At 41.8% G+C, this 13,165-nt stretch overlaps 1 protein-coding gene across 1 annotated transcript; it reads left to right on the forward strand.

Moving 5' to 3' along the window:
- Positions 1-446: 446 nt before the first annotated feature.
- rps6ka2 (ribosomal protein S6 kinase, polypeptide 2) lies at positions 447-12,254 on the forward strand. Its single transcript, XM_068742434.1, has 22 exons — positions 447-551; positions 2,795-2,911; positions 3,579-3,660; positions 4,255-4,335; positions 4,800-4,879; positions 5,160-5,266; positions 5,354-5,391; positions 5,483-5,625; positions 6,616-6,686; positions 6,828-6,916; positions 7,311-7,375; positions 8,678-8,780; positions 8,877-9,022; positions 9,135-9,257; positions 9,847-9,936; positions 10,033-10,191; positions 10,311-10,472; positions 10,564-10,640; positions 10,784-10,901; positions 10,994-11,050; positions 11,671-11,751; positions 12,105-12,254. Exons 1-22 carry the CDS (start codon positions 447-449, stop codon positions 12,252-12,254), a joined length of 2,244 nt encoding a protein of 747 aa, XP_068598535.1.
- The last annotated feature ends 911 nt before the right edge of the window (positions 12,255-13,165 follow it).

Below are 13,165 nucleotides of genomic sequence, written 5' to 3' on the forward strand. Positions count from 1 at the left end.
CAAAATGTGACAATCCCTTGTTCTGGGGGGGGGCGGGGGGGCGAGAGAGAGAGAGGCAGGGTGGGGGAGCAGGAGATGAACACACATGCTCAGGCGGGGATGTGAACAGGGTGCGCACGCGCACACGCACACACGCGCACACCTCCTGATTCAGCGGAACAGATTTATTTGTCGCCGCTTCCCTGCAGCATCGCGCAGCGAACCTGAACCCGAACCCAGCAGCACCTGCCACCCCCCCGTCCGTGTGACCCGCTGCACCAGAGGAAGCCCCCCCGGGAATTTAAAATGGAAAAGAGAGGATGGACCAAAGGATAAACCGCGGGTCAAATAGATAACCCCCCCCCCCCAAAAAAAGAGGCTCTCTTTCTTTCTGCGTCTTTACCTTGGGACCTCCTGCAGGGAGATGTATGACATTATGGGATAGACGCACAGGTCTGCTCATTGCCATGGATACCAGCACGCGCAAATTTACAGTGCGAAGATGGTTTTCTATCTACCTGAAGAACAAGGCGACAAGGAACAAGAACAGCAACGGCTTCTGTCAACTCGAGGTGAGTCAGGCTGATGAGACGCGCACGCAGGGCCAGCAGCACAAACTTACTGCAGAGCTCTAACGGGGGGTCACGCCATTAATGCAACACATAAAATAACAAGGATGCTGCACGCTTACAAACAGTAGAGATCTGTGCCAGTAAAGACGGTGTGGGAGTGATGTTTGGCTTTGCAGCATCACTACAGCAGCTGATCCGTCTGCCTGTCAGGTACCAACAAGGATGAGAGTCAGTGAGGGGGGGGGGGGGGGGGGGGACATGCAGTCTGACTGAAAGCACACATGAAAGGCCGGCAGGTGGACGGATGAATGGACACAGAGTCAGACGGACAGACTCAGAGGATGGGCTGCAGCAGCAGGAGGTTTATTTATAGCAACAACAAGCCGGCAGAGAAGGGAGACGGGCAGCATGCTGAAAGCAGCACATCTACCTGAATGCTGGAGATAGAAATAGAACCCCCCCCCCCCCCCTCCTCTGGGTCTTTGCTATTGTGATTCATCTGCTCGACAGGCTGTCCAGCATTTGGTCCATTGTTCATTTGTCTGTGACTGTTTACCTGTTGGCCTGATGTTGCCTGTTGTTTTGATGCTCCATGTGGGTTCGACCCCTTCATGGTGACGGTGATGCTGCAGCGTCACAGATGCTCTGGTGGAACCCGTGATGCTGCAGCATCACAGATGCTCTGGTGGAACCCGTGATGCTGCAGCGTCACAGATGCTCTGGTGGAACCCGTGATGCTGCAGCGTCACAGATGCTCTGGTGGAACCCGTGATGCTGCAGCGTCACAGATGCTCTGGTGGAACCCGTCATGCTGCAGCGTCGCAGATGCTCTGGTGGAACCCGTGATGCTGCAGCGTCACAGATGCTCTGGTGGAACCCGTGATGCTGCAGCGTCACAGATGCTCTGGTGGAACCCGTGATGCTGCAGCGTCACAGATGCTCTGGTGGAACCCGCGATGCTGCAGCGTCACAGATGCTCTGGTGGAACCCGCGATGCTGCAGCGTCACAGATGCTCTGGTGGAACCCGTCATGCTGCAGCGTCACAGATGCTCTGGTGGAACCCGTGATGCTGCAGCGTCACAGATGCTCTGGTGGAACCCGCCATGCTGCAGCGTCACAGATGCTCTGGTGGAACCCGCGATGCTGCAGCGTCACAGATGCTCTGGTGGAACCCGTCATGCTGCAGCGTCACAGATGCTCTGGTGGAACCCGTGATGCTGCAGCGTCACAGATGCTCTGGTGGAACCCGCCATGCTGCAGCGTCACAGATGTTCTGGTGGAACCCGTCATGCACGTCACTGCTGCCACCCTCAGAACTGTAAAGCTGCTTCCACCTTCCAGCCACACCCCGACCAGTTACATCTGGTTGGAACTCCAATAGTCACATTAAAACAGCAAATATTGTGCTGCACTTGTACAGTAGTGCAAAACTCACATCCTTTAGTGCAGAGAATACAACTATACATTCAATCAAGTCATGAAATACGTTCATTATCTATAGTCACTAAATTACAATAAATTAGACAACCTAAGTCAACGAAAAGTTGATATAGGGGGGGTGAATCTACGCTGTTGGTTTGCTGTCATCTCAGTATCTAAAAGAGATGTTTTCATTTGTTTCTAATATATATATTTGATGAAATTTCTAGTTTTCATGTCTCAATTTAGTATCTTGTGATTCCGACTCCTCATTTTTGTAAAACTGATGCCAGGGAAACAGCTTTGGATAAAAGGATATGTATTTATTTGACAAATCAATTTTTTAAAGCAATAATGGGAATTTTATGAGCAGGTAACAGCTAAGGTATTGCCGGTAATTAAATTCTGACTTTAATTATCTTGCCCACTGATTATTTTCTCAACGGAATTATTTTTCTCTCTCAATGGCTAAATTAAAAACTTGAGTTTAACACTTTGTTTCAGTTACGAGAACGGGGCCACTAACGTAGCAAAACTAGCCACATATGTCTTTGTAGAGTTGTTAATCAGAGTTGTGACTGTGTGAAAGTGAATTCAGAATCTCTCTTTGTGTAAGGGCGTGCTGAATGTGCGCTAAATGAGCAGATGATTCTAAAACGGCATGCATAAATAATAATGTCTGGAACTCGTCTCGATGATTCGTGTGCTGTGTTTGCTGCTGTGGAAGGAATCTGCACACGAGTTGTTCTTTCTTTCTTTTCTATGCGTTTCTAAATATGTAGCTATAGCGTATTAAAAATGACGCCTGCCTCTGTTGTCCTAGGATGACAGTATACTTAAGGAGATCGACATCAGCCACCACGTTAAGGAGGGCTGTGAGAAAGCGGACCCCTCCCAGTTCCAGCTGCTTAAAGTGTTGGGACAGGGCTCCTATGGGAAGGTACGGGATGCCCGTTTGTACGAAGCAGCCGATCAGATCTTTCATCACATTCAAGCAATATAAGTAAACTCAGGCTAGTATTTTTCAATACAATTAATCAATTATACAGGCATTAATCTATCTAACTCGCTTTTTTCCTGCACTATTACTGTCTGCTCTCAGTTACTTTATCCATAAAGATTCACACCAATATACATATCTTTTCATTTTGTTTATTTTCTGTGTACTTGTTTCCCTTCTGTAACGTTTTTATCTTTACCGTCACCTCATACTTCATGATTCCTCTGGTATTTCTGGGCAGGAGCTCATGTGAATGAAATTTCAACAAATCATCTTTCAAAGTTGAAACTGCTGGGAGAAAGATTTTTGGGTTTATTGTTGGCATGATCCGACAAAAGATAAACCATGACACAAAGTCCAAAGGTGGCCCGTACCAGCAGGATCTCTCTGATTGCCCGGCAGACTGGCTTTAGATCAGCACAGAGCTCACACTCCCCAGACTGGATGATTCAAAAACATGCTGCTATAATTGGCTCCACTCTGCTGAGAAGTCTTTCCAGTTTTTTTGTGTGTGTATTTTTTTTTTAACCACACTGCAGGGGTTTGCACCCATCAATTTACAAAAAGCTGCTACAGGAAATTATGATGACAATGGTATTTGTTTTAGGTGTTCCTGGTGAAGAAGATCAGAGGAGTGGACAGAGGGCAGCTGTATGCCATGAAGGTCCTGAAGAAAGCCACACTGAAAGGTCAACAATTTAAAGTTTCCATGTCAGACATTGTAAATGAAATGATGTACATTGGTATTCAGTGATACACATACCTGCCTTCACGAATGAATGATTTCTTATTTCTTAAAGGTGCATTTAATTCATGCACCAAATTATGATAAGTGGTTTCAGAAAATGAGGTCAGCATCACATATGGTGCAACTCTTTGGAATGATAAGTGATGATTGTGACTTGTGCTCGCCACGCCCTACATTCAGAGGGATTTGAGGTTAAATAGAGGTTAGTTTGTACTTTTGATGCAGATAAAGTGATTTGAAAATTCAAATTAGGATTACTCCAGACAAGGATGTAGCAGGTTGAGATGTGGATGTGCTGACTTTGCGCCTCCGTACAAGCCTTAATCCTCTTAACCGGCACCCCTGGAATTTAAATAGTCGTGGATCTCATCCTGTCAAGGAGACAGATGCTGCAATAACTCTGTTACTGCAGTTTGTAGACGGAGCACCATCAGCTGGCAGGAAACCCTCTGATCTGTGCCTAATGGTATTGGAAGCTTGACGTAACAGAATTTACATTTAACTGAGTCTCCTTGTCCTTCTTCCTGCTTATCAGTTCGGGATCGTGTGCGATCTAAGATGGAGAGAGACATTCTGGCGGAAGTGAACCATCCATTTATAGTTAAACTGCACTATGGTAAGTGTGACTGGTTTCTAAATCACAATTCCCACAGATAACAAACCAGTACATTCTTTTCAGACAAGGGAGAAGCAGAACAGGAAGTTTAAGATGAAATGTTCCTTTAGAATTCATCTGAGGCAGAAACATTTATAACGCGTCCTTTTTTTGGGGGGGGGGGGGGGTTGTGAACTGAGCAAACGTGACCCTTTAGTAGTGACCGTGTGGCCTCGCATTAACACCTGATATCTGTCCATACTTTACACTATACTGTGTGGGATTGGTTAAATACTTGAGATTTTATTTGATCCGTTATATTTGTTTTTATTGGATACATTTCCACAAACTGAATCTGTAGATTTGTAGATTTTGACCAACCACATTTTTCTACTTTGCACACATCTTCAAAGTAAAGCTGAATAAAATACAGTCATGTATCATTACAGCCTTTTGAGTCTTTGTGTGTGTGTGTGCGTGTGCAGCTTTTCAAACGGAAGGAAAGCTCTATCTGATCCTTGACTTCCTCCGAGGAGGAGACCTTTTCACTCGTCTGTCAAAGGAGGTGAGGCTTTCCTGAGAGGCATCTCCCCTTAAAATCATTAGTGTAGATTGATTTACTTTCTCAATTCAGAGTAAAATGAATTAGTTTTTGTGTTGCAGATTTACTTCTAATGTGATGCAGAAAAACAAAGAAGATCTGAATGAATGAAATAAGATGCAAAGAAAAACACAATTTTCACCAAAAACCTCCTTAAATTAGAATATTTGGGATAAATTATAATTTTTATGGCAATCTTGTGCTGTATTTCTTTGTACATCTGCACATCTGTGTGTTGCTGTAGGTGATGTTCACAGAAGATGATGTGAAGTTTTACCTTGCGGAGTTGGCCCTGGCTCTGGACCATCTGCACAGTCTGGGCATCATCTATCGGGACCTCAAACCCGAAAAGTACCGAGCAATGCCTCCTTTTTATGCATCCATTCATTTCAGGAACATATTTTGAAGGGGATTTTGAGATGTTCCTTTTCCCAACAGCATTCTTCTCAATGAAGAAGGACACATTAAGATCACTGGTAAGCGCAACCGATGGCAAAACTTCTTCAGTTTGATTTCCTGTGTTCCTCGTTTATTTACCGTCAGTGTTTTCTGATCCCTTCTCCGCAGATTTTGGACTGAGCAAGGAGGCCATCGACCACGACAAAAGAGCGTACTCCTTCTGTGGAACGATAGAGTACATGGCTCCGGAAGTGGTCAACAGGAGAGGACATACTCAGAGTGCAGACTGGTGGTCGTTTGGTGTCCTTATGGTGGGAAGTTATCCCCCTTTCATATGCATATGTGGTCTAGATATTTTTTTTCACAGCAAGTTTTTTCAGATCATTCTGTCATAAATGTCAATAATTAATTTACTATTTCTCATGCGCCAAGCACTCAGCGCTGGGATAATGAACCAGTGTAATTTGGCTTTCTTTTGGTAGTAAAGCTTAATTACCGTACCCAGCAGATTACGTCCCGTCACGCTTGGTAATCACGCATCTGCTGCACTGTGCTTGTTTTACTAGACCGGTGGCTTATTTTACTAATACCGAAAATTGGGTTAACGTTTACTGACAGCTTGCAGCTACATCAGGGGAACCAGAGAAAAGTCTCATCCTTATCTGTCTTTGGCTCGTACTACTAGAATATGCAAATACCGGTACTCGTACAGGCAAATAGACGAGCGTTTCATTTCTCCTTCTTTGACTAGATGGATTTAGTAAAATAACAGACGGCTGTGACAGGAGTCAAATCACGTCAGTTTTATTAACACATCCCAATTTCACAAGTCACAAATTTTCTCTGGGGTCTGTGTAATCTGTGCAGCAGATGAAACCATCTGACCGTCAATTTAAAAAAATCTAAAAAATCCCCCAAAGGACCAGGGCCCTAGATTACAGATGAAGACCTTATTTATAGATAATAACACATTTATAATCATGTTTAGTCTGAAACGTTGAAATATAATCTCCTATTTATCTCGTGCTATTGTCTACATATCAGCTACATTTTTCTATTTAATTGTCATTACTATGAAAAGCAGACTTTTCCATTAATGAGAAGAGGCATTGATCTGGTGAAGAGCGTTTTCTGAGACATGCACTCTATTTTGATGTGTAAAACTTTTCCGAAGGTAGTTTTGTCGCTTGGATGGATTAATTTCACAGACTGCTAAATATCCCTCAGAATAGTCAACCTCTAAATATTCATCTGTCATGAAGCTTCAATTCGTTTTGACCACTTTTAGTCTGTTTTTCCAGTTTGAGATGCTGACGGGATCGTTGCCGTTCCAAGGAAAGGATCGGAAAGAAACGATGGCGCTGATTCTGAAGTAATTTCTGCTATTTATCCTAGAGCAACTCATAATGCTCTGGTTATAGATTAGATTGTTGTGTTTTAACCTGCAGATTATAATGATTAACAACATTAACCCATGTATGTAATGTAACAGGGTCTCACCTTGTCTGTGCAGGGCGAAGCTGGGGATGCCACAGTTCCTCAGTCCGGAGGTGCAGAGTTTATTAAGAGCACTCTTCAAGCGGAACCCTGTTAATCGACTAGGTACTATTTATTATCCTTGGAAACTGGCATATCAATATGTTTTCAGACATTAGAACCTGCTTTCTGCATCACTGGGGTAGATGGTAATTGGAGTTAAACGCAATGAGAGGAAGCGTTCGATGTCAGCAACAGGAATTAAATCAGAAATTGTGAACATAGTCCGTTAGCAGAATCTTCAAACTTAGGAAAGACCTTCTCCTAATCACAGCTTCCACAGAATTCCTATATTCCCATTCCCAACTCACAAAAGGCCAAGCTCCTAAATGACTGTACATTTTTGAGTGAAAACAAAATGACTGAAAATATATACATTTTCGTGTATGTTTTATTTGACTTTTTACTTGCTAGACTGTTTGCTGTGCTATCTATTTCCTTAATAATTGTGATTGATTAGGGGCAGGACCAGACGGAGTGGAAGAAATAAAAAGGCACCGTTTCTTTGCATCTATAGACTGGAATGTGAGTACAATTTATGAAGAATATTCAGCAAGCACAGACAAAGCTGTGATGATGCTTTCAGGAAAGGACACTGAAAATGTATGTTTTTAATCTCATTGGCTTTTTATGTACACAGCATGTTGAAAAATGTCTTCACACACTGCAGCAAAGCGTAAAATGTGCAGGTGTATACATAACCATAAAACAAAAAACAATCTACTTCCAATGACGGCAGTAAGTAGTTACCACATTGTGATAGCTAGAATAGAATAGAATAGAAAGCCTTTATTGTCCTTGCATAGTGGCTACACAATGAGATTAGGAGCTACAGCTGTTCTATCCTGTCTTGGGAATGCATCCGTTTTTCATCCACTTCCTTAACAATTGCTTATTATCACGAGTCATTTAACATCCTTCGTATGAGATTTTATGGTGGCAAACCCTCTTTCTGTGTGAAATCAGCGCTGATACAAAACATCTTCTCAAAGTAATACTTTATTGCTTCATTCAATAAAAAGATTGATGGCACACAGAGTCACCTATTCCTCTTGATCAGCGATGAAGGCTTGAAACACTTTTTGTCATCCCCACTCCTTTCCAACACAATCCACTATTATCTGCTTTGCATGTCCACTAATCTCTTCCCTCACCGGTGGCTCCCGCCGTTACTCCTCATTACTCCTCCTACTCGCCCCTCCCCAGACAACTCATTTTTTCCATTTACAAATTATATTTTCTAGCGTGGCAAACTATTAATAAGAGGCTGACGTCCTCCTCCACACCATTCTTGTTAAATTGCTTAAATCAAACAGGCCCTCTGGTGTCCATCAGAATATTGTTTGAGTTTTTAATGCCATGCCTGACAAAAGGGAGTCCTGGCCTTCACTTTATGAATTTATTGATGTACTTAAGTACGTAGATATGTATTTATCCCAGCGTTACTAATGTGCTGAGTGTGACCCTGTGCCAGTCTATTCACAACGGGCAACAGTGACACCTACAGGCCATACTCAATACTGGCGTTTTGTTTTTTTTGTCACTGTATATACAATGAGGATCTCATTGATTTTTATCATCCATGAATTTATGCTGTACATCATTTTATTCTATTTATGGTCCATATTTTAATTATCTTCTTAACTTTACAAACGAAAAATGTAGTTGTCCTGTTTTCATAAAAATAAATTGTTGATACACAAGACACTGACCTGTCAGCATGACATGCTTTATGTCGAATCTTAAATTTGTGTCCCATTATGTGTTGTTTTCTGTTACATCTGACTGTTGCTGATCGGTATCGATGATTTTTGCTCTGTTCTGCAGAAGCTATACAGGAAGGAATTGAGGCCTCCAGTTAAACCCACAGTTGGAAGACCTGAAGACACTTTCCATTTTGACCCTGAATTCACCTCCAGGACACCCACTGGTAATTAAATCACACAAAAGCAGACATACGCATACAATTTCTGTTGGGGTGGATGTTCATTTATATTAGTTCAAAGATAATATCACCTGTCCCCAGATTCTCCGGGAATCCCTCCCAGTGCAAACACACACCAGCTGTTTCGTGGCTTCAGCTTTGTGGCCACAAATCAAAATCAAGAGCCAAGTGTCGCCACAGTAGCAGCTTCTCATCAGGAGGTGAACAACGCCAACCCCATAACTCAGGTATGTACTGCTAGACAATGCCGTTACTGTATTTCCTATTCTAACAAACCTCTGACATGTTTGATTATTACAGATATATGAAAAATAAATGATCATTTATTTTTCTCTGCAGCATCTCCGCGGTGACGTGGCTTTCAGAGATGTCTATGAGCTGAAGGAGGAAGTCGGGCAGACTGCTGCATCTGTCTGTGGGAGATGTCTGCACAGGGTTACTGCAGTGGAATATTCAGTCAAGGTAGGGTGTGCAAATCATCATCTGAACTTATTTAGAAGCAGGTAAATGTTTTATTTATGCATATTGTAAGAAAAATGACATGGCACACGACAGCGTTGCTGAGGTTCATTGCCACCAGGTGTCCCCAAAGAGCAAGTACAATTAATTATTTTCTTCAATATAACAATTCAATTTGATCTTGAAACAAAAATACCTTTTTTTAATTAGTTGAATTTTGTTTCCCAAAACAGTTTTTGCAGAATAATTAAAGTGGTTGACTTTGACACATATAAGACTAACATCGGTAACATGTCAGCGACACAGATATGATCTAATAAAATTTAGATGTGTTGGATTTTCATTGTAAAAAAAAACAAAATTTGCCAGTTGGAATCCACATAAATCAAATTTTAATGATAAAATCCCCACTTTGGCAGATTAATTTTGAACCTATATGTAAAAGATTTACACTTTTGACTTCCGCTTCAGATACACTGGTGGGCAGAAAGATGCATTCACTGCACCAAAACAAACTGTGTCATGCATTTTGACCATTTCTACAAATTTAGATTTAGTGTGTATTTCACAAAATGTGCTTGTGTTTTTCCAGATTATTGAAAAAGCAAAGAGAGACCCGTCGGAAGAGATTGAGATTCTGTTAAGATATGGACAGCATCCAAATATCATTCAACTGAAAGACGCAAGTGTCAAACCCAAACATTATGTTAAAGCAGATCTTTTTTTATATATATAAATAGAGTGTGTGTGTCATTCGTGTGTGTGTGTTTATCATTAGGTATTTGACGATGGCCAGTGTGTGTTCCTGGTCCATGACTTGCTGAGAGGAGATGAGCTGCTGGACAGAGCTCTGACGGCGCCAGATTTCACAGAGAGAGATGCGTCAGATATCATCTGTACGCTGACCAAGACGGTTGAATATTTACACTCTCAGGGGGTGAGGAAGGGCGGACCCGCTTCTTCACGTCATAGCTTATGCTATGACTCCAAACTGATAATATATCCACACCTTATATTCATATATTTCTATCTGAGTGTATGTTCATCCTTTCTCAGGTCGTCCATCGAGACCTGAAGCCAAGCAACATTCGCTATTCTGATGACAGCGGACTCCCAGAATGCATCCGGATATGTGATTTTGGGTTTGCGAAACAGCTCAGGGCCGAGAACGGCTTACTGATGACCCCCTGTTACACGGCGACCTTTATGGCTCCCGAGGTACATCGAAGCATCAAGAATACGGCCCCTTCATTAATCACAGTCTGATCCCACCTTGCATTTCATTTGTGTGTTTGCTGTCTGTGTGCAGGTTCTGAGGAAACAGGGCTATGACGCAGCCTGCGATATTTGGAGCCTGGGGGTCCTGCTCTACACCATGATCGCTGGGTCAGTTTGAAACAAAGTCGGTTTATCTGGAGTTTTAATTCAATTCACCATTTCTAAATTTCAGAGTTTCTGTGACTCATTATCTGTCATACTTAGTCCAATCCTTGAATTGCCCTTTGTCATTTGTTATTTTTATTGACCAGGTTCAGTCCATTTGCCAGCAGCTCTGAGGACACGGCGGAGGAAATTCTGGCTCAAATCGGCAGTGGAAAATTCATTATCACAGGAGGGAACTGGGACGTGGCGTCAGATGCTGCCAGGGTAAATGTAGTGAGGCACACAAAGTTGTGTTGCTCTCATGATGTTTCTAATTATAATAATGTCTCATTTGTATTTTTAAATGTGTTTATCAGGACATTGTGGTCAAAATGCTTCATGTGGACCCTCATCAGCGCCTGACTGCCCCGCAGGTACGAGCCCTCAACATAAAGCGGTATCTCTATAAGGCTAGCATTCTGTCATTGTGGTTGGTTTGTCTATTGGCATTAATATATTTTGTCATTTTGCCAGACAAAATTTTGTAAAAATTAAAAGAAGGGTCCAGAAAAAGGAGTGGATTCAGGAATTTCCTCTCTACCTCTTGGAAATGTACAAAATCAGGACTTTTTTTTTTTAATTACAATACAATTAAAATACACATCCATTATCTGACCAATTACCATGAAACTGGGTGGAGGGTTCAGGCATGGACCAAAAATACTGCAAAGCATGACATTTTGAAGTAAATTCAGGTGAAACTGCGAATCTTTCTGTACTGAGTGCGCTTTCAGTTTTTCCTACAGCATTGATTATTAGTACTTGATAAATTTAGAACTGATGACATGTTTTATTGTTATTTTATAGAGATGATAAACAGAGAAAAAAATCACTTGACACCCTGAAATTAGGCAAATTTCTCTTACATTCTTAACCTTCAAGGGGTGTAAACCTAGAACACAAAATACTAGCTATAGTATGTCAGTGTTTTTTGTTGTTGTTGTTGTATTGTTTTTAGATATATTTAGAAATAATTTCCTCTGATGCCATTTAGGTTCTCCGTCACCCCTGGATTGTTGACAGAGACCAGCTCTGTGACAAAGCTCTCACCAGACAGAATGCTCTCACTGTCAAGGTCAGCCTTCAGTGCACACAGAATATATTATTATGCATCACACTAAATACTTTTTATTCTCAGCATTTCTTTGCATCACATCCAAAATAAAAGCAAGAGTTTGTGTTAACTGCTGTTCAAGCGTGGACGTATGTGAATGTGTAGTAGTAACTGATATGACTATTTTTATTTCCATTGTCCTAAATAAAGTGCTGTTAGAATGTATTTGAGTTCACGATAGAGTTTCTGTCAGAGACAGCAAATTATGTGTGTCGTTTGTCATTCCGGTGTTGCTGATTGTCGCCTGTGCTATCATTTGATCATATTCAGTCTATATTAATAAAATATAACAGGAGCTTATTTCATTCCACCAGGGGGCGCTGTCTGCCACATATTCTGCTTTGAGGCGGTGCGCGCCCGCCCCAGTCCTGGAGCCAGTTCAGTCCTCCAGTCTGGCCCAGCGGCGTGGAATGAAAAAGCTGGGGAGTCCAAAAGTGAATTCAGAGCCGAAAGAAAAGGAGTAACCCTCAACATTCTGGGTGTAGTATTCTTATACTCTACCGTGTTGCAAAATATGTCCGCACACTTAAAAGTTACAGGAAATAATAATAATTAAGAACCAATAAATGTCCTGAATTAACTGTAACGAAACTAAAATGAGCGACACCAAGATTAGTTCTAGCCAGTCACATGAAATATTTGTGGAGTTCAATGCCCCAAAATACTGGCCAAATGTCACTTTCCTTTAACTTTTATTTTAATTTCCTATTTTCATCCTATGCCTGAAAGCCCACACAGGTTCACCGACGGCCTTTACACTGACATATAACTTACAATAATATCTATTGAAATGGGGCACCGTCATTCAGAATATACCATTTTTCCTCCTGTCAATCTCAAACGGTCACGCATGTCAAAGATGTATATATATACCAAAGGGAATTATTACTTGCGTTAACATTGCCATTGATGTGTTACTGTTCATGACATGCTTAATATGTGTGTGTATTGTGTTTCATACATGCAGCCTTTGACATTTATAAATCTATTGTGAAATGTGTGACTGCACTTTTCTCATCGGATGGAGCAGTCACCCTCTGAAACTGTTTATGTTGAACATAATCTGTTGTGTTTTACATACGATTCAAAATACAGCCTATGCTGCTTTGCCCTATTAGCGCTGCATTCAACGTGGTAGTTCGTCTGTGTGTGCTTGAGCGTGTTTGTCGGTAGGCTTCTGTTCGCCGCTGTCTGAGAGTCGTCGTGTCAGAGGACTGACTGTGTGTCATCAACTGCTGCTGGCCTGTGCAAAGAGGAACAATCATAACGCTTTTTGTCTCGTATAATTATTGTAGCTACCAGTAGGATAGTAAATTATGATGCTCTATTATTATTTATTGCACATAGTAATTGGGCAGAGGTAAAGCTTTATGTC

This window comes from Brachionichthys hirsutus, chromosome 1 (assembly GCF_040956055.1).
Source record: "Brachionichthys hirsutus isolate HB-005 chromosome 1, CSIRO-AGI_Bhir_v1, whole genome shotgun sequence".
Lineage (NCBI taxonomy): Eukaryota > Metazoa > Chordata > Actinopteri > Lophiiformes > Brachionichthyidae > Brachionichthys > Brachionichthys hirsutus.

What these genes read in the sequence shown, in the direction of transcription:
- rps6ka2 (XM_068742434.1), top strand. Translation starts at nt 447, where the DNA reads ATGGATACCAGCACGCGCAAATTTACAGTGCGAAGATGGTTTTCTATC. An exon ending in ACGGCTTCTGTCAACTCGAG is followed by an intron (nt 552 to 2,794) that starts GTGAGTCAGGCT and finishes CTGTTGTCCTAG; the next exon opens with GATGACAGTATACTTAAGGA. An exon ending in CGGGACCTCAAACCCGAAAA is followed by an intron (nt 5,267 to 5,353) that starts GTACCGAGCAAT and finishes TTTTCCCAACAG; the next exon opens with CATTCTTCTCAATGAAGAAG.